This window comes from Dendrobates tinctorius, unplaced genomic scaffold, assembly GCF_039654945.1.
Source record: "Dendrobates tinctorius isolate UK_male_01 unplaced genomic scaffold, ASM3965494v1 ptg000008l, whole genome shotgun sequence".
Lineage (NCBI taxonomy): Eukaryota > Metazoa > Chordata > Amphibia > Anura > Dendrobatidae > Dendrobates > Dendrobates tinctorius.
The window spans coordinates 65,028,746-65,050,795 of record NW_027361676.1 but is presented as its reverse complement, the minus strand read 5'-3'; the positions used below and the strand labels follow the sequence as shown (position 1 = coordinate 65,050,795).

At 39.1% G+C, this 22,050-nt stretch overlaps 1 protein-coding gene across 10 annotated transcripts in view; it reads right to left on the bottom strand.

Annotated features, from left to right (window-relative positions):
- TENM3 (teneurin transmembrane protein 3) overlaps positions 1–22,050 on the bottom strand; it is a 1,679,324-nt gene that overhangs the window by 285,168 nt on the left and 1,372,106 nt on the right. For all 10 annotated transcript variants that reach the window (XM_073577886.1, XM_073577891.1, XM_073577894.1 and 7 more), the window contains one exon: positions 21,252–21,490. In XM_073577886.1, coding sequence (XP_073433987.1) covers positions 21,252–21,490 — 239 coding nt within the window. The remainder of the gene's footprint in view (positions 1–21,251; positions 21,491–22,050) is intronic.

Below are 22,050 nucleotides of genomic sequence, written 5' to 3'. Positions count from 1 at the left end.
TGCACATGCTCATCTGAATTCGGCCGGAATCTGTGATGAAATCCTAACGTACGATTCCGCCTTGTTTACAGCTGTCCTCAAAATGCAACATTGCGGTGGTAAAATGCAATTTACAAATGTAAATGCACTAATTCCCATACACCAGCATTGCATACTTGTTATTTTACTTCCCTGATCTGTTATTTGCATCATTTTACTTCTAATATGAAACTGGGGCTCCTACAAAACGTTTTCCCCAAAAACCATTCATCATCTTTTTGTTCTACAGCAGGTAAAATGGGGAGCGTCATATTAACCTGAATACCGGTGATCATGAATCATTGTGAACGCAAACTTATAGGGTCCTAAAATAGCGGTACGATGAGCAGAAGAATAAAACCATTAATGAAAGAGGTCCTATTTATCCTTCTGTGCTGCATCATTTTATATATAATAAAAAGATATTGGTATCGGAGGTAAATAGGATGTTAATCTTAATGACTGTGAAGTCGGGTGTTTCTACCATCATTGATAAACCCAAGAGTAGTGTTGAGCGAATGTGTTCGGAAAAGATGTTAAACAAGCATGCTCGGGTGCTAACCAAGTGTCTTCGGCGTGCTCGAAATTTATGTTCAAGTCCCCGGGGCTGTATGTCCCTTGGCTGTTCAACAGCCACAACACATGCATGGATGGCATGTTTGTTGAGAAATCCATGAATGTGTTGCACGTGAAACATAATGCTGCTGGGACTTGAACATATTTTTCGAGCACGCCAAAGACACTTGATAAGCACCCGAGCATGTTCGGATAACGCCTTATCCCAAAACCGACTCCAGACATTTATGTAATATTCCTTATTTGCATAAATGTAAATTCTAATGATAACTATCGCTATTAATTCCTTCCTGCCATTAGCTTTCTAATTATAAAGCGACGCTCCACCATACAAATAAACAACTTAGATTTTTCCCTCTTGAAAATGTTTCAAAGTTTCAGCTCATGAAATTAAGAAATGTAGGTTTTTTTTGGAAAGAGAATCCAGTAAAATTGCCAGATTTCCGAGGTTATTTTATCGAGCTGACAGTCATGTGTCTGTAGATTTTTTTTTTTATCTGTCTTTTCCACTTGTCTCCGCAATAACATCTTTTGTGTCAGAAGCGTTCGGAGACTGCCAGTAGAAAAACGATGCCATTGCTTCTGCAGTTACTCAACTGTATTTCTGAGCTCGCAATCTATCCATCTGTTTTAGGCTCTTTGTTAGTGTGTCAAAGAACAAACTCGTTAAATTTGTCTGCCAATGGTTTTTAGAAAGCAGATTTTCATCGTACCGTGCCAACTGCTTCCGATGGCTGGAATAAAGAAAAGTGAGCAATTCTACATCCTCCAACAAAAGTGCTCGACTGCTGAAAGTCTTATGTTTCCTCATCAACTTAGTATGTAAGATGTGCGGCATTGTGAACCCCAGCGTCCCAGAGCTGGTGGGTGCGCTGCTATATCTGTCTCAGGGAGGAATTCTCAGCGAGATAACCTTGTTAATTTGCTACAAATGAGCAGAATTATCTGCGGTGTCTGTCGGAACCTGTGTAATTAGAGCTGGGGACAGATAAAGAGAGTGATAGCGAAGGCACAAAAGATACTGCACATCTTATATATATAGAGAAGACTGGTAATACACATCTCTGCACCAGCACAAAGCATCACGACCCTTAATAGTAAGGCTGTGTTCACACATTGTGCTTTTGCAACGCTGTTTTTCCCGTGTTTTATAATGCAAATTAAAATTTACAGAACCAGCAAAAGCGATGAGATTTCAGAAATCTCATGCACACAATTGTTTTTCTTTCTTTTTTTTTCAATTCTTTCAGCATTTTTGCAGTGTTTTTTTCCACCATGGAAAGCAATGAGTAAGTTAAAAAAGTAACTTGAATAAACATGTACTGTAGACAAATGACATAATCTGCAGCAAAAAAGCTGAGAAAAGGCAGTAAAACCTGCAGAAAAAAATGATGCAACATATGAAAACAGCCTAAGGGTCACAGTCTATCCAGTATGTAGACTGTCTTTTTATTTTAATTATTGATTTATTTTTCTAAAAGTTTTTGCATTTTCTTCACATCTTAGAATCGTAGAATGGTAGAGTTGGAAGGGACCTCCTGGATCATCTGGTCCAACCCCTTGCTCAAAGCAGGATTCACTAAATCATCCCAGACAGATGTTGGTCCAGCCTCTGTTTGAAGACTTCCATTGAAAGAGAACGCACCACCTCTTGTGGCAGCATGTTCCACTCATTGATCACTCTAACTGCCAAAAAGGTTTTTCTAATATCTAATCTGTGTCTCCTCTCATTCAGTTTCATCCCATTGCTTCTAGTCTTTCCTTGTGCAAATGAGAATAAAGATGATTCTTCTACAATGTGACAGCCCTTGAGATATTTGTAGACAGCTACTAAGTCTCCTCTCAGTCTTCTTTTTTGCAAGCTAAACATTCTCAAATTCGGTAACCGTTCCTCATAAGACAGGGTTTGCAGACCGGTCACCATTCTGGTCGCTCCTCTCTAAACTTGCTCCAGTTTGTTGATGTCTTTTTTTAAAATGTGGTGCCCAAAACTGGACACAATATTCCAGATGAGGTCTGACCAAAGAGGAGTAGAGGGAAATAATGACTTCACAAGATCTAGACTGTATGCTTCTGTTAATACATCCCAAAATTGCATTTGCCTTTTTTGCTGCTGCATCACACTGTTGACTCATGTTCAGTTTATGATCTATTAGTAAACCCAAGTCGTTTTCACATGTGCTGTTGCTTAGCCCTAATCTTTTTCCAAGGGCCATAAGATTTTTATTTTTGAATTCTCGTGAAGTAAAAACTGGAAAGTCAGAATGCACAATAGGGTCTTATCTGGTATACATGCAAAATGGAAAAAACAGGGATATGCTCACCTGATGGGATTGTGACAGTCACAACCCCTGTAGGGGCTTATAGAAATATGCTGCTGCAGATCCACCGATGTGATGAGATGTGAACTTAGAGGAAAAGTAGATGTAAAACTGTGCTGCCAGAGGTCCAAAGTACGATGAGAGACAGAAATGATGTAGATGCGGATTTTATTTGTCAACACGTTTCGAGGTGTTCATACCTCTTCATCAGGAGAAACCAAAATGATCCTTGCTGCTTTGTCCTGATAAAGAGGTATGAACACCTCGAAACGTGTTGACAAATAAAATCTGCATCTACATAATTTCTGTCTCTCATCGTACTTTGGACCTCTGGCAGCGCAGTTTTACATCCACTTCTCCTGTAAGTTCACACTGTATTTTATATTTGACGTAGCTGTATGAGGGCTTTATTTTTTTGAAGGAGAAATTATAGTTTTGTATGACACCATTCACTTTACTATATAATATACTGAAATACAGAAAAGAAAATACGAAATGTGGTGAAATGATAAAAAAAATGCAATTCCGCCGTTGTTTTTTTTTTCACTACGTTCATTGTGCGGTAAAAATTATCTATGATTCTTCAGGTTAGTACATTTACAGAAACATCAAACTCATGAGGGTTTTTATATATATATTTTAGAGGCCAAAAAAATGAAAACTTTTTATAATAAAAATATCAGTTTGCATCACCATTTTTTGAGACCCACATATTTTTTTTTTACTTGGAAAGTTGAATGTTTTATTGATACCATTTTTGAGTACATGTATTGTTTTGATTGCTTTTTATGGCATATACTTGAAGAGCGGCGACTAAAAAGAGCAACTCTGGTATTTCAATTATTTCTTTTGCATCTAATATGTGATTTAAATAATTTTACATTTTGATACATTGGACTTTTGTGGACACGGTGCTACTCAAAATGTTTATTTTTGAACTGGGAAAAAGGGGGTAAATTAAATTTTTAAAATATTTTTTAAAACTTTTTTTAATGTCCTTTATTTGTTTCCATAGGGGAGTTGAACAAAGAATCACTTGATCACTTATAGTATATACTGTTCTACTCAATTAGAGCAGTATATATAGTTAAATTGATGTTCTCCTATGAAGCCCATCCACAGACTTCATAGGAAAACCAAGATGGCAGCCATTGTAACCCACTGGCCTGCAGAAATTGCATCATGAGTGGGTTGGTGGGTGCCAGTACACTTGCATATCGCCAACCCATACTTTTAAATATTGCTGCCAGTAATTGACACCAGCATCTAAACGTTTATACACCTGTTACAGGCAGATGTTGACTGTTTAAACCCGCCCGCATTTTCTGGGAATGGTGTGGGCTCAGTACCTGAACCAACTCCAAACATTTCCTGCACCAAGGCGACGTAAATTTACATTCTGTGGTTGGTATTTACGAATGGGTTAAAAATGGGGTCTATTTTTAAGAAGGGCTGTTCTGGCAATAATTTAAATTCTTATGCTCATCTAAAAAAATAGAAATAGTACCGTACTTAAAATTAATACCAAATCAGTAATGCTACTTTTGTGAAAAAGTTAAAAGAAAATATTTTAATACTATTGTGCTATTGATACTATTTCTTCAAGTTTCTTAAATGGAAAAAGCATATACAGTAGTAATATCTATGTTATTATGACACCAGGCCTTTTGACCACAAGAACTTGGGACTTGGCTAGAAGTGACATGGAATTGAATGGTGTGTTAAAAATAAAGAGAAAGCATGTATCCAAGTATCGACTTCTATCTGTAGAGCTCACAGGAAAATAGATTGGCCTGTATTGATTTTGTATTTTTCATGATAACAGTATATCCATGACTTTGTGAAGTTTATTGAGGGGTAACTATGACAATAAAGACAAATGTCCGTGTCCAACAGTTTTGATACAGAACTATACTATCCAAACAAAGAACACATCCAGTATCTCTAATTTACCTATACTGTACATTATTAGTGAAAATATGAAGGAGTTGTCAAATTCTATACAAAAATGTGTGAAAACATCACATGAATACAATAGTTAAATATGTTACTCTGGTTATTAAGAAGGATACTAAAGACTAAATGAGTGGAAAGACTGTCAAAGCCATTAACACCAGGGCAATACCCATCAGGAGATAAACTGGGATAGTTGCATGGACTCAAGCAGATTTGGATAATTTCAACCAAAAAAAAAAAAGAAAGCCAAAGACTATTTGCCATTCTTTCCACCCTCGTAGTGATGTCAATAGAGTGTGCCTGCCAAAAAAGTATGGTGGCAGAGGAATACTACCAGTCAGGCAGTCAAAAAAAAGCTTGGACTGAAGTGAGAAACTGATTGAAGTGAAAAATCAAGACTTAATGAAAGACCAACAGACAAAACAAGAGTATCAGAGACTTTCAACCAAAACAATAATGGAAAATTTAAAAAAATATATATTAATTCATGGCCAATTTTTGGACAAGAATTTTGGAAGGCTATCCTTGAAAAAGCATGGCTATGTCTTACAATTGGAGCTTTGAACAAAGAAACTGAAGGGCTAACACTAGCTACACAAGAACAGGCCACTTAAGGAGGTTGTTCACTACTGTAACCTTATTGACCTATCCTTAAGATAGGTCATCAATGTCTGATCGGTGAGACACCCGGCACCCTAATCAGCTGTTCTCGGTGACGACCGTGGCTAGTAGTGCCCAGTTGCGAAGCTGCTCCACCTACTGATAGTTGCCGTGGATAGGGGGTGGATGTGCAGTACCCAGCCGCTGCCACTATCAGTAGACAGAGCAGCTTAGTAACTGAGCACTACCAGATGCTGCCGACACCATGAACAGCTGATTGGGGTGCCGGGTGTCTCACCGATCACCAACTGCATAAAACTCTCTGCTGGGATCTGCGCACATCCCAAGCCGATACATTACAACATTCTACGTTCTTTCAAAGAACCTGATGTGTAACAAAGGCCAAGAGCATCTAGTGATCTGTCAGCTGTGGATTAAGAGCAATAATAATATAATAATCACAATATTACATTGTAAAGCCTGCAATATTTTATGATATAGTGTAAATTTTTCATCAGGGTGCCCCTCACACTTCCATCTCCTGAGCACACGTATTCCTCAAACACCATTTGCATGTTCAGCATCTACGCTACAGATGGATGCATTGATTTTGTTACCTCTCTTTCTGTTCACTGTGGAAAAAGATCACTTCCCAGTTTGCATATTCTACTTATACAGTAAATCCTGTTCCCAAAGGCCTGCGGAACAGAGGTGAACTGAACCAGATGTGTCAGAAAAGGATGATCAAATAAAAAGCAAATAGATTTCCTTCTTTGATATTTCTGGTACAGTTTGTTTGGATAGGATTTGCGAATGGCAGACAACTCCATAATAGGCTGTGCTACATTTTTCATAAGATCTTATACCGGATGCATCTACGAGGCAGAGCAAACTCAGCTGAAATCCTCTTCTTATTGTAAATTATTACAATGCTTCTCGCCATGGACTCTATGTCATAGGAATACTCATCGAAAGTGGATTTTGACTTGGCCTATCTGCAAGAGAAGTGTGTTCAGCTCTGAGACTAAGACCTATCTGTCTGTCGAAAAGCTGCTTGCCCTGACAGACCGGGTGACACACCATGAAGATATTTCCTGTTCCACAGGTTCACGTCGCACATAATCCTATTTCCAGTAGGATAAGGACATTTTACAAGATTCGGGCACAAAGACGTTCCATCTCTGCTAAACTGTTAACTATTAAGCAAGAATAAAGACGCGTCCTACGAACACTATAAAAATGTCAATCTACATCCTTATATAAATCACATCCAGTATAAAGATCTAGATTACTAATAAAATAACAAGCAGCCAGAGGATTGCAAATCCCCCAGATAACGGCTAGCATTTATAGAAAAAAACAACATTTCTAAACCCAAAAGATAAGTTCTTTATACAAATCACTATAATGTTAACTTTCGAAAGACCCAAATCCCTGGCAGACAATTGTTCTACACCCCAGCTCTGGTATAATCGGCACAGCCGGTAACATAATGATGTGGTGTCACATGGAAGGAGATAACCCTCTGTGCCCCTATAAAGTATTGGTAGTAAATTCGCTTCTAAATCAAGCTCTGACATTTGAAATCCAGGACTCTGAGAAGCTGGTCTACCAAGCCACCTGAATGCCGCGCACGATGATTATTAACCACTTGACTTTTTATTTCGTTCATATAGTAAAGCAAAAAAACAGTATCCTGGAAAAAAAATGTATGGCCATTGCAAAGAGCAGATATTTCTTCAATTATGATACCTTAAATAGCACTCCCATTAACATTTTTATCCTATTAGTATATTGTAATTAGCATATTACAGTGGCATGTAAACGTTTGGGCACCCCTGGTCAAAATTACTGCTATTGTGCACAGTTAAGCAAGTTGAAGATGAAATAATCTCAATAGGCCAAAAGTTAAAAATGACACATTTCCTTCATATTTTAGGGAAACAATATATGTACTTTCATCTTTTAGATTTTAAAAATTGCAAAAAGGAAAATGGGCTGGTGCAAAACTTTTGGCACCCTGCATGGTTAGTAAGTAGTAGCACCCACTTTATCAAGTATCACAGCTTGCAAACTCTTTTTGTAGCCAGACAAGAGTTTTTCACTTCTTGTTTGAGGGATTTTCACCCATTCTTCCGTGAAAAATTCTTCCAGTTCTATGAGATTTCTGGGTCATCTTGCATGCACTGATATTTTGAGCTCTAGCTACAGATTGTCAATGATGTTCAGATCAGGGGACTGTGAGGGTTATTGTAAAACTTTCAGCTAGCGCCTTTTGAGGTAATCTACTGTGGATTTGGATCTTTTCAACTTCTGCTTTTTTACAGACGGTGTTATGTTTGCATCAAAAATCTGTTGAAATTTCATTGAATCCATTCTTCCCTCTGCCCATGAAATGTTCTCTGTGCCATTGGCAAAATAACCCGCAAGGAACGACGGGTCCACCCTCATGCTTAATGATTGGCGAGATGTTCTTTTCCTGAAATTATGTGCCCTTTTTTCTCCATATATATCTTTAATCATTATGCCAAAGAGTTCTATTTTAACCTCATTGGTCCACAGGATTTGTTTACAAAATGCATCAGACTTGTTTAGATGTTCTTTTGCATACTTCTAACTCTTAATTTTATGGCAAGGATGCAAGAGAGGTTTTCTTCTGACGACTCTTCCATGAAGGCCATATTTGTTGTCTCTGAACAGTAGAACAATGTACCCCAATGTGCCTCTCTAGTAATCCTACGAAAAGCTCTCACTGAAATTTTGCTTGGTCTTCCAGACCTTATCTTGAACTTCACTGTTCCTGCTAACGCCATTTCTAAATTACATTTCGAACTGAGAAAAAGGGAACTTGAAAATGTTTTGCTATCTTCTTACTGCCCTCTCCTACTTTGTGGGCCTTCAACATTTTCATTTTTAGATGCTGTTTTGGCAGACGGTTAGAGGAGGCAGGGTTTTTATAAAGTTGGGAAATTTGCATAACCTGGCCTTTCCTAAAGATGATAGTGAACAAGCCATAACCATAACAGGTTAATTAAAGTCTGAAACCTTGGTCAATGTTATTTAAGCACACAAATCTCCAAAGGTGCCCAAACTTTTGCATCTGTGCAATTTCCTTTTTGTAAATTTTAAAATGATAAAAATGACAGTATATATTTTTTGTCCACAATACATCTTTAACTTTAGGCCTTTTAGAAATTATTTAATCTTCAACTTGTATAACTGTTCACAATAACAGTAATTTTGACCAGGGTTGACCAAACTTTTACATACCAGTGTGTATGGCACGGTGTACTTACAATTGCTCATTTGGCTTTCTACCCAGTTAATTCTTCTCTTTTGTATTAGGTCTATGATATCACAAAATTAAAAATGGACTAGTTGAGTCCTTCTAAGAGCTATGTAGAAACAGGTCATTTTCCCTGTATGATTCTTAAGCCGGGGTTGGACATACCGCTGATGTAGCTGGTGAAACTGCACCAGAGTTTGGAGGTGGAGGGGGTGTGTTATGAATGGGTCACCGAGGAGGATAGCAGGCCCAGGCTAAGCCACAGAAAACCAGAGTGGTTGTTAACTAAGCGGATTGAAGACCCCTGATCTTAGCCACACAACTAGCAGTAGCCGTTGAGCGTACTTACGATGATCCTAGACACCTCCGCACAGCCGGAGAGCTAACTAAGCCTAAAGCAAGAAATGGGAGATATAAACTGCCCCAGAGGGGACCCCAAAGGAATAGATAGCCCCCAAACATATATTGTCGGTGAGACAAGATGAAAACACAAACGCAGGCAGGTAAATAGACTGAGCAAATGATGGGGCCCACACTGACTAGACAGGACAGGAAAGACACTGTCTGCAATCACGCAAAAAAACTTGCAAAAAGTTCAACACGTCTGATGCACAAAAAACACTGAAGTTGCACGACTTCGCCCCCACTATATCAGCACTCTGGTATATTCTGAAAGCAAAGCAAAAAGAGACCAGTATAACAGGGGACAAAACAAACTGGCACAAGCAGTAACATATGGGCGATGATTCAGCACAGCCCCAGCCGGAGCTGGCTGACGCACACAAAACAGAGATAGAATCATAGAATCATAGAGTTGGAAGGGACCTCCTGGGCCATCTGGTCCAACCCCCTGTTCAAAGCAGAATTCGCTAAATCATCCCAGACAGATGTCTGTCCAGCCTCTGTTTGAAGACTTCCATTGAAGGAGAACTCACCACTTCTCGTGACAGCCTGTTCCACTCATTGATCACTCTAACTGTCAAAAAGTTTTTTCTAATATCTAATCTGTGTCTCCTCCCATTCAGTTTCGTCCCATTGCTTTTAGTCTTTCCTTGTGCAAATGAGTATAAAGATGATGCTTCTACAATGTGACAGCCCTTGAGATATTTGTAGATAGCTATTAATTCTCTTCTTTTGTAAGGTAAACATTCCCAAATCATACAACCTTTCCTCATAAGACAGGGTTTGCAGACTGGTCACCATTCTGGTCGCTCTTTTCTGAACTTGCTCCAGTTTGCTGATGTCTTTTTTTAAAATGTGGTGCCCAAAACTGGACACAGTATTCCAGATGAGGTCTGACCAAAGAGGAGTAGAGGGCAATAATGACTTCACGTGATCTAGACTGTATGCTTCTGTTAATACATCCTAGAATTGCATTTGCATTTTCATGTTTGCATTTGCATAGACAAAACCAGATCAAATCCAAACAGAATAGCAAATGAATCACTTAGCTGAACCATGCAGGGACAGAGCAGGAGACATCAGACCTCAGAAAGAACAGGAAGAAAATCACCAGCAGGGATAGAGGGAGCCAGCTGTCTTAAATCCCAATCTGAAACCCCAGATCTCCAATCGTCATCCTTATTATCAGGTGGCAAGCCTCTGTCAATCAGATCAGCTCCACTACTTCCAGTAACCACCAGAGGGAGCCCAGGAAGAGAACTCGCAACCCCTCTGTCAATTTGACCAGCTCCTCTACCTTCAGTAATAACCAGAGGGAGGCCAAAAAGAGAATTCACAACAGGGGTGCCTCTCCAGGGCAGCTAATACTGAAGGAAATCTGGCTTGTTTCTCGGAGCCCGAGGCTTGTGGGGGTCTATGACCAGATTGCCCTCATGTGTGGCAGGCAGCGATCCCTGCAGCTCTGCTGCCTACAGGAGACAATGGCAGCGGAGGGGAACTGCAAGGATTTGTCCTCCGCATCTTTCCGAAGCTTTGTTCTTCTTCCTGATACAGGTGTACACGGCTTGATGGCGTCAGCAAGCAGCACGTGTCTGTGTTAGAGAGAAAGCTGCCAGTGATGCCGATGCAGTGGGAGAAAGGAAGGAGAGGTGAGTGGTGGTGTGTGTTTTTTTTAAACAATACACTGGGGAGAAGATACTGAGAAGTGGAGGAGGAGAACAGAACAATGATGGGGTAGTGTAAAGGACACTGTGGTGTGCTAGGGAGAACAATGATGAGGATGGGTGACAACAATGATGGGGTGGGTGGAGAGGACACTAAGGTGTGGTGGGTGAGAACAATGATGAGAATGGGAGACAACAATGATAAGAGTGGGTGACAACAATGATGGGGTGGGTGGAGAGGACACTAAGGTGTGGTGGGTGAGAACAATGATGAGAATGGGAGACAACAATGATGAGGGTGGGTGACAACAATGATGGGGTTGGTGGAGAGGACACAGGTGTGCTGGGGGTGATCAATGATGGGGTGGTGGAAAGGACACTGAGATGTGGTACCGTCTGTCTAATAAATGAAAATCCTGACTGGGAACTCCTCTTTATACCGTCCATCTAACAGATAATATTCCTGACCTGGGAACTCCTGTTCATAACGTCCAATAAATAATAATGCTGACCTGGGAATGCCTCTTTATACTGTCCGTCTAATAGATGAGAATCCTGACCTGGGAACTCGTCTTTATCAAGTTAGAATTATCTAACACCAAATTTTAGAATGGGTTTCCTTAACGTGACAACAACTTTAAAATAGCATACTGAGCTTAGTAAATTAGAAGCAATCAGGAGAGCAGTCCAGCCATGTAGGAGTTAAATTTAATTTTCTTACTTTCACTTCTTTAGCTTCTTATTAACTATTTTGTTATCGCCAAGCCTGACACAACAGCCATTTGCATTGTCAATTAAATATTAATGCTGCACCGCATTAGAGCATTGTAAATATTTTGTTATGCCTTGCACTTAGCATAAAATAGGGTTCAATTTCAGTAAGTACAAAATATTTCTATATACAAACGTACAGTCCTAAATTACAGTAAATGATAGCTGGAGATAGGAAAAAAGCGATTATATTTTAATAGTTAATGTGAATGGTTCGGTCGTTAGGAACAATGCAGAAAGTAGGTAAATACATAAAATGAGCTGCAGCTTGGCAGTTTCTGGTTTATGGAGGAATAGGGTGAGTTTATTACATCGCTAATAATGCAGATAATTCAAACATCACTAGGGACATTTAGAGATGGTTACAATATTACAGGAACTATATGGAGCCTGTAAACTTTTTAATAAACTTAAAGTATAGGTTTACCTTTGTATAACCTATGCTGGTATAATGTGAGCTTTATGGTAATTCAGCATTATAGAGCTGGGCAGCCACGTGAATGACCAGTCCGTCGCACAGTAGTCTTGGAAGCACGCCAGTAGAATGCAGGTCATTGCATCATGGAAACGCAACAGAGAGTGCGCAATTTCCCTGCAGCACCACCACAGGTCAAAATAAGAATTACGTGGCAGTAGCTGATCTCTGCTGTGGCTGGAAAATTAGGCACTCAAATGTTAATTAGCACTCAAAAAGCCATGTTAGCTTGTTTAAAAGCAGACAACCCTTTCATTTCAAGTCTAGCTCATTTCCAGTATTCAGTATGTAAAATTTTTACAATTGCCATACTTTACGTAAAGAAAACAAAACATAAAATGTGTGTCAGATTGTTCTAGACCCGGAAATAGGCTCTAGCATGATTTTACAGGATTTTTGTGGTATTCATGAAAAAAACAGTACTGCAAAAATAAAAAAATAAGCCCTAGAAGCGCTAGTTACAGTTAGGGCCCTCATCGGGGAGTGGGGGGACATAAGTTGGGAAATTGCCCAGGGCCCTTGTTCATGTAGTGCTGCCAGTGTTTGTAATCCAAGGTTAACACTACTTAAGGACCTTTGGTGACATCTTGGCCATGTGATAATGATGTCACCAAAGTTCCTTTACCTGCTGAGTCTAGAAGAACTGAAGGTGTGACAGGCTGGCATTTACTGTATGTGCAGTGTGTATATATGTACATGTGTATATGCAGTGTGTGTGTACACATGTGTATTGTGTGTATATGCATGGTGTTGTGCAGTGTGTATGTGTGTATATATATATATATATGTGTATGTGCAGTGTGTGTATATACATGGTGTTGAGGTGTGCATGTGTGTATATGTGCATGTGCAGTGTGTGTATACATGTGTATGTGTGTGAAGTATGTATGTGCTTATGTGTATATGTGTATGTGCAGTGTGTGTATATACATGGTGTTGTGAGGTGAGCGTGTGTGTGTATATGTGTATGTATGTGCAGTGTGTATGTGCTTGTGTGTATATGTGTATGTGCATGTGCAATGTGTGTATATACATGGTGTTGTGTGGTAAGCATGTGTGTATATGTGTATGTGCAGTGTGTATGTGTGTGTATATGTGTATGTGCAGTGTGTGTATACATGTGTATGTATGTGCTGTGTGTATATGTGTGTATGTGCAGTGTGTGTATACATGTGTATGTATGTGCTGTGTGTATATGTGTATGTGCAGTGTGTGTATACATGTGTATGTATGTGCTGTGTGTATATGTGTATGTGCAGTGTGTGTATACATGTGTATGTATGTGCTGTGTGTGTATACATGTGTATGTATGTGCTGTGTGTATGTGCGTGTGTGTATATGTTTATGTGCAGTGTGTGTATACATGTGTATACATGTGTATGTATGTGCTGAGTGTATGTGTGTGTATATGTGTATGTGCAGTGTGTATACATGTGTATACATGTGTATGTATGTGCTGTGTGCATTTGCGTGTGTGTATATGTGTATGTGCAGTGTGTGTATACATGTGTATACATGTGTATGTATGTGCTGTGTGTATGTGCGTGTGTGTGTGTATATGTGTATGTGCAGTGTGTGTATACATGTGTATACATGTGTATGTATGTGCTGAGTGTATGTGCGTGTGTGTGTATAGGTGTATGTGCAGTGTGTGTATACATGTGTATACATGTGTATGTATGTGCTGTGTGCATTTGCGTGTGTGTATATGTGTATGTGCAGTGTGTGTATACATGTGTATACATGTGTATGTATGTGCTGTGTGTATGTGCGTGTGTGTGTGTATATGTGTATGTGCAGTGTGTGTATACATGTGTATACATGTGTATGTATGTGCTGTGTATATGTGCGTGTGTGTGTATAGGTGTATGTGCAGTGTGTGTATACATGTGTATGTATGTGCTGTGTGTATGTGCGTGTGTGTGTATATGTGTATGTGTAGTGTGTATGTGCGTGTGTGTGTATATGTGTATGTGCAGTGTGTGTATACATGTGTATGTATGTGCTGTGTGTGTATACATGTGTATGTATGTGCTGTGTGTGTATACATGTGTATGTATGTGCTGTGTGTATGTGCGTGTGTGTATATGTGTATGTGCAGTGTGTGTATACATGTGTATACATGTGTATGTATGTGCTGAGTGTATGTGCGTGTGTGTGTATATGTGTATGTGCAGTGTGTATACATGTGTATACATGTGTATGTATGTGCTGTGTGCATGTGCGTGTGTGTATATGTGTATGTGCAGTGTGTGTATACATGTGTATACATGTGTATGTATGTGCTGTGTGTATGTGCGTGTGTGTGTGTATATGTGTATGTGCAGTGTGTGTATACATGTGTATACATGTGTATGTATGTGCTGAGTGTATGTGCGTGTGTGTGTATATGTGTATGTGCAGTGTGTATACATGTGTATACATGTGTATGTATGTGCTGTGTGTATGTGCGTGTGTGTGTATATGTGTATGTGCAGTGTGTGTATACATGTGTATGTATGTGCTGTGTGTATGTGCGTGTGTGTGTATATGTGTATGTGCAGTGTGTATACATGTGTATACATGTGTATGTATGTGCTGTGTGTATGTGCGTGTGTGTGTATATGTGTATGTGCAGTGTGTGTATACATGTGTATGTATGTGCTGTGTGTATGTGCGTGTGTGTGTATATGTGTATGTGCAGTGTGTGTATACATGTGTATGTATGTGCTGTGTGTATGTGCGTGTGTGTGTATATGTGTATGTGCAGTGTGTGTATACATGTGTATGTATGTGCAGTGTGTATGTGTGTATATGTGTATGTGCAGTGTGTGTATACATGTGTATGTATGTGCAGTGTGTATGTGCGTGTGTGGGTATATGAGTATGTGCAGTGTGTGTATATACATGGTTTTGTGAGGTGAGCGTGTGTGTGTATATGTGTATGTGCAGTGTGTGTATATGTGTATGTGCATGTGCAATGTGTGTATATACATGGTGTTGTGTGGTAAGCATGTGTGTATATGTGTATGTGCAGTTTGTGTGTGTATATATGTGCAGTGTGTGTGTGTGTATATGTGTATGTGCAGTGTGTGTGTATGTGCAGTGTGTATGTGCGTGTGTGTATATGTGTATGTGCAGTGTGTATGTGTATGTGCAGTGTGTGTGTGTATATGTGTATGTGCAGTGTGTGTGTGTATGTGTGTGTGTATGTGCAGTGTGTATGTGCAGTGTGTGTGTGTATGTGTATGTGCAGTGTGTGTGTATGTGCAGTGTGTATGTGCGTGTGTGTATATGTGTATGTGCAGTGTGTATGTGTGTATACATGTGTATGTATGTGCTGTGTGTATGTGCGTGTGTGGGTATATGAGTATGTGCATATACATGGTTTTGTGAGGTGAGCGTGTGTGTGTATATGTGTATGTGCAGTGTGTGTATACATGTGTATGTATGTGCTGTGTATATGTGCATGTGCAATGTGTGTATATACATGGTGTTGTGTGGTAAGCATGTGTGTATATGTGTATGTGCAGTGTGTGCATGTGCAGTGTGTGTGTGTATATGCAGTGTGTATGTGCTGTGTGTATGTGCAGTGTGTGTGTATATGTGTATGTGCATGTGTGTATGTGCAGTGTGTATGTGTGTATATGTGTATGTGTGTGGGTGTATATGTGTATGTGCAGTGTGTGTGTATGTGCTGTGTGTATGTGTATGTGTGTGTATATGTGTATGTGCGTGTGTGTATGTGCAGTGTGTATGTGTGTGTATATGTGTATGTGTGTGTGTATATGTGCAGTGTGTGTGTGTATGTGCAGTGTGTGTGTGTATGTGCAGTGTGTATGTGCGTGTGTGTGTATATGTGTATGTGCGTGTGTGTATGTGCAGTGTGTATGTGTGTGTATGTGCAGTGTATATGTGTGTGTATATGTGTATGTGTGTGTGTATATGTGCAGTGTGTGTGTGTATGTGCAGTGTGTATGTGCGTGTGTGTGTGATGACATGATTATATTTGAGTAAATGTTGATTTTTTTTGTTCACAACAAATACAGATTGTTGTTCATGGAAAATAATAAGACATCCCCTGAAAATAAGCCGTAACCCATCTTTCAGAGGAAAAACTAATATTCTTCCTTATTTGGGGGGAATTTCCAAAATAAAGAATGACTTTTGCATAAAATGATTTATAAGAAAAACTTTATTGGGAAAGCAGAAAAACAGAAAAGCACTCAATCATGGTTGATAAAGGCTTGAGGAAGATTACTGTGGGCGGCTTGTTGAAGACAGCTTGGAAAAAATCGTCTTTCCTTTTGTCTCAATAGTTTTGTTCCCGGGCCCGGCTGCTTCATCCAGAGATATTTAAAAATTAAACTGCGTATGTGAGGAATGGCGACTTGTATATGCCTATGATAAGTAATGCTGGCCAAGAAAAGTGGCACAGAAGACAATACTGATATTTCCATAACTGATTAGTGATTCTTTAGTGATAGAAATAAGCATTTCTAGTATTGAATAGGATGTAACTATTACTATAGCTTGCAGGACAGCACAGATAAAGAGGTATGATTACAACAATAAGGCTATGTGCACACGTAGAGTATTTGGCAGTAGACATTTCTGCACCATTTCGGCATCTCTTGGTAGAAGAAACAAGATTTTTTTTGCCCAATTTTGATGAGTTTTAGATAGATATGAAATAGAGATATATAATAGATAGAGAACAGTGATGAGCGAATGTGGTCGGATAACGTGTTACCCAAGCATACTCGGGTATTATCCGAGTATCATGGGCATGCTCGGATAATATATTCGAGTCCCTGCGGCTGCATGTTTTACGATAGTTGACAGCCGCAACACATGCGAGGATTGCCAAACAAAGAGGCAATCCCTCTGCACGTGTTGCGTCTGTCTACTATTGTAAAACATGCAGCCGCAGGGACTCGAATATATTATCTGAGCACGGCCACGGTACTGAGATAACAGCCGAGCATGCTCAGATAACACGTTATCCAAGCACGTTCGATCATCACTATTGGACATAGATAACAGATATAGACAGATATAGAAAGACAGACATGTAGACATAGACATACAGACATAGACAGAGACATATTGCCATATATTTGTACAAGCCCCCAAAACATTATAAAATTGCACCTGTGGAGCTTGTTGGTCAGCTTTTTATGATTAAATAAATAAAACAAAAAAACGACATTGGGTCCCCTCCATTTCTTGTAACCAGTAAGGTAAAGCTGACAGCAGTTTTTCATTTATTTAGTTATTTAATCTTAAAAAAATCTGTCCAATAAGCTCCATAAGGTGCAATATTATAATATGTTGAGGGGTTGTGCAATTAAATGTCTATATGTCCGTCTATGTGTCTGTCTATCTCTATAGAATTCACTGCTGTCAAAAAAGTCAAGCATAAATGGAACAAATTTTCAGTTGCAGAAATTTCTGCAACACAAATCTGCAGATGCTTTTTTTCTATTCAAAATTTTATCAGATCTCACATCATATAAAAACAAGGAATTGTACAGAGTACATTAATCTGGGGTACGACCATCAATTCTGGAGACTCTCACTGTAGATTTCACCCTTTGAAAAGCAGGATTCCTTGGAGATATTCCCCCTTTAGGTTGTGTGTCCGCGATGAGTTTTTGGTTAATTTTTATGCTGCATATTTTACCTGCAGTGCTTTTTTTCACTTAGCGTGAACTGACCGGCGGTGTGGGTTTAATATCAATGTCAATTTTTCTTGCCGATACGCCTAGTTTTTTGTGCAGATTTTTCCCACAGTCTTGCATTAGATACAAAGAATTTGCAGTTAAAAAAACAAACTTGTGATTTTAGTGTTTTCCTGCGGCAGAAACACATAAAAACACATGTAATCTCAGCACATGACTGTATTAATAAAGTTTTACCAAAGCCAAAGAGCAGGAAGTATAAAAAAGAAAGCAGCTTTATTTAAAATAGTGACATACAAGAAGAGACAAAAACACAGCGTCAAAAACGCAATGAAAACATATGTAAAAAAAATGCAGTCAAAGTGGAAAAAAAATCACAAAATAAATGAAAAAAAAAATATTATACCAATAAATATATTTGGTATTGCCCTGTCCAGAATGACCAAATCTATAAAACTGTTAAACTATTTAACCTCTTCAGTGAACACCCTAAAACACTATGCTTTATCATCATACTGCCAAAAAAGTGGAAAAAAATGTGATCAAAAAGTCAAATATAAATAAAAATTGTATTGTTGAAAACATCATCTTGTCTCACAAAAACAAGCCCCCATACGGCTCTGTCAGAGGACAAATAGTTAAAGTTCTCAGAATAAAGTGATGCAAAAACAAATCTTTTTTATATAAAATATGTTTTATTTTGTAAAATCAGAAAAACATAAAAATGTATACATGTGGTATTGCTGCAATTGGACTGTCCCAAAGAATAAAGCTGTCGTATTAATTTTACTACTACATGTTGGACGGCATTAAAAAAAAAGCAAAAAACAATTTCTGAATTGCTGGTCTTCGTTCATTCTGCCTCCCAAAAATCGGAATAAAAAGCGATCAAAGAATGTTATGTACCCGAAAATAGTACTAATAAAAACGTCAACTCGTCCTGCAAAAAACAAGTCCTCACATGACTCTGGTGGCAGAAATATAGACAAAATTATAGCTCTCAAAATATGGCGATGGAAAACCTTGGTTTTGCAATAAAAAGCATCTTTTAGTGTGTTATAGCAGCCAAATACAAAAATCCAATATAAATCTGGTATCGCTGTAATCACACTGACCCAAAGAATTAAGTCACCTAATCACTTAGACCACACGAGAAATGGCATAAAAATAAATAAAACCAATTCTTCACCTTCTGTTGATTTGTTCATTCTGCCTGACAAAGATTTCAGTAAGGCTCGGCTCACATTTATCCTGCGCTCTACTCTGAGCGCTTACACGGGTGTTTCTGTGTAAATTTCTGAAATTTGTGATTAAGGCAGAACCCTCAGCAGAAGATTCCCTATAATGAGGCAGAAGGAGGCACTGTTGATGCCATCTGACCTGTAATCTGGCGGTGTCCGTCTTTTTAGGATTGCATAAAAGTGCCGTCCGCCATAGTTTTGTGCACCTCTGAAAAGAAGGACATGGCTGAACATAGGCTAGACGGAGTCCAGAGTAACTCTGCTGCCTCATTACAGTAAAAATCCCTCAGGGGTTTCATCTTAATAATTTCTGAAAATCTCCCATGAAGTCAAATTCATAAATACACCTGTAGATAAATTCACAGAGGGGACTGGGGGTGTTCAGCTGTTCTGATAATTAGAGGCTATGTATATGAAGTTCACAAGCTATTCTACAATAATTTGTTGCCCAAGAGTCAAATAGAGGTCCATTTCTCCCGACTCTCACTGTGTGGCTAAGTAGCACTGTATTTCCACGTTTAGCAGAAATTTTGCGTCACATTTTGGTGTCATTTTTACCCATTTTCCTATTCGAAAATGTAAATTCTTTGGCTAAAACAAAACTTTTGTGGTAAAAATGTAATTATTTTTTCTTTACTGCCCAATAGTATAAAATTCTGTTACACACCCATGATGTCAATATGATCACTGCACCCATACATGAATTTATTGAGAGGAGTAGTTTGTAAAATGGGGTCACTTATGGGCGGTTCTACTTTTCTGGCATTTCAGATGCTCTGCCAATGTTACATGCCCCTCCAAACTATAACAACAGAATCTGCACTGCAATATGGCTCCTTCCCTTCTGAGCTTTCCACTGTGAGAGAAAAGTATTTTCAAATTATATGTAGGGTATTGATGCACTCAGGAGAAATTTCACAACAAACTGTGAGGTTCACTTTTTCCTATTAGTCCTTGTGGGAGTTTCTGCTGTTTTGAAATGTCAGAGGCTCTTGAAATGTCACATAGCATCCGCAATCTATTCCAGACAAAAAATTCAATTAGCGCTCCTTCACTTCTGAGCCCTGCCATGCACCCAAACAGTAGTTTTCCACCCCATATTGTGTACTCAGGAGAACAAAAACAAAAATTGTATGGTCCATTTTCTCCTGTTTTCCTTATGAAAATGAAAACTGGCTCAAAAACATTTTTGTGGGGAAAACTTTTTTCTCATTTTCACGGCTCAACATTATAAAATTCTGTGAAGCATCTCTGGGTTCACAGAATTCACAACACCGCTAAATAAGTTGCTTCAGGGGTTGAGTTTCCAAAATGGGGTTACTTGTAGGGTGTTTCTATCAGGGACTCTGCAAATGCAACATGGTGTCCACTATCTTTTAAAGCCAATTTTGCGTTCCAAATGTAAAATGGTGCTCCTTCCCTTCCAAGCTCTGTTGTGCACCGAAATAGTAGTTTTCCCCCACATATGGGGTATCAGAATACTCAGGAGAAATTGCACAATAAATTATATGGTTCATTTTCTCTTGTTACCCTTGGGAAAAATTCAAATTTTAGAGCTAAAAGCAACATTTTTGTTGGGAAAAAGTTAAATTTTCCTTTTTTGCTTCACATTGCTTTAATTCCTGTGAAGCACCTGAAGGGTTAATTTATTTCTTAAATGTGGTTTTGAATACTTTGAGGAGTTTTGTAAATTTTGTTGGAAAAATGAGAAATTGCTGATAAACCTTTAACCCTTCTAACTTCACCGCAAAAAACGATGGTTTAAAAATGATTATGATGTACAGTAGCTATGTAGGAAATGTTATTTATTAACTATTTTGTGTGATACACTTATCTGGTTTAAAGGCATAAAAATAAAAATTTGAAAATTGTGAGGTTGGACCCCCACTGATTATATAGAGAGAGCATAACCCAGCCACGCCATTAATTTACTCATTAAACCAATACAATAATGATCAAGCACAATCAAAAATATCTGATTCCTGACTATTGCGGTAAACATAGGAATTTCTTCTGGATGACTATTGAATAAAATAATTTTATTTCTCTGCAGCCACAGCAGTCAGAATACAATAAATGGAAGATTCTGTCCTTTTTAATTAACTCTAAATTAAATATTAACTTGATCTTAAAATAACAGCTTTTTCAACATGTAAATCATTTTGTCTTTTTCTGACGGGATTAATAAGTCCTGTATCACCTACGGTGGCTTACAACCTCACAAGACGTTCTTGCATATTTATTAACGGATTACAAAGTAAAAAATCTCATATCTTACCTATGAAATAGGATAGTAGTATTGCCAGTAGTACCGATACCCCTACGGCACAGAGTGCAGTACATTTCCAACTACAGTACTTTGAAGACTTTTTGAATTTAAAAGCACTTCTTGACAAGGTGTTCCGAGGAAGTGGTCTGGTGGGAGGCGTATAAACTGTGCCAGAGGCCATTGTGTATCCGGGTGTAGCAGTGCTAAACAGTGGGGTTGTCCCTGTTCCTGTTTTGAATAGAAAATGCCTGTAAAGAAAGAAGAGTGAAGATCTTGAGTAATATGCCACCATATTCCATTATTATCAAAGTCTCTGTGATACCGTAAATGCAGTAAACATGTTGTCATCTACATTTTTACAAAAGTAACGCTTAAATAAACAATATTACAATAACCAAAATAAAAAAGGAGGTTTAACCCCTTCCTGACATCAGACGTACTATCCCGTCCATGGGACCCGGGCCCCTATGCCCATGGACGGGATAGTACGTCTAGTGCGATCAGCGGCGCCCACGTGGTGAGCGCCGCTGATCGTGGCCGGGTGTCAGCTGATTATCACACTATGTGTCAGGGGCGGTCACGGACCGCCCCCGACACGTTAACCCCTTGAACACCGCGATCAAACATGATCGCGGTGTACCGGGAGTTAAAGGGAAGCATCGGCAGGGAGGGGGCTCCCTCCGTGCTTCCCTGAGCCCCCCACGGCAGCGCAATGTGCAGCGCTGCTGCGGGGGACTCCTTTCCTCCAGGCCCCCGGATCCAAGATGGTGACGGGGGCCTTCGGGGGCCTGGAGGAAGCTGGCTTCCT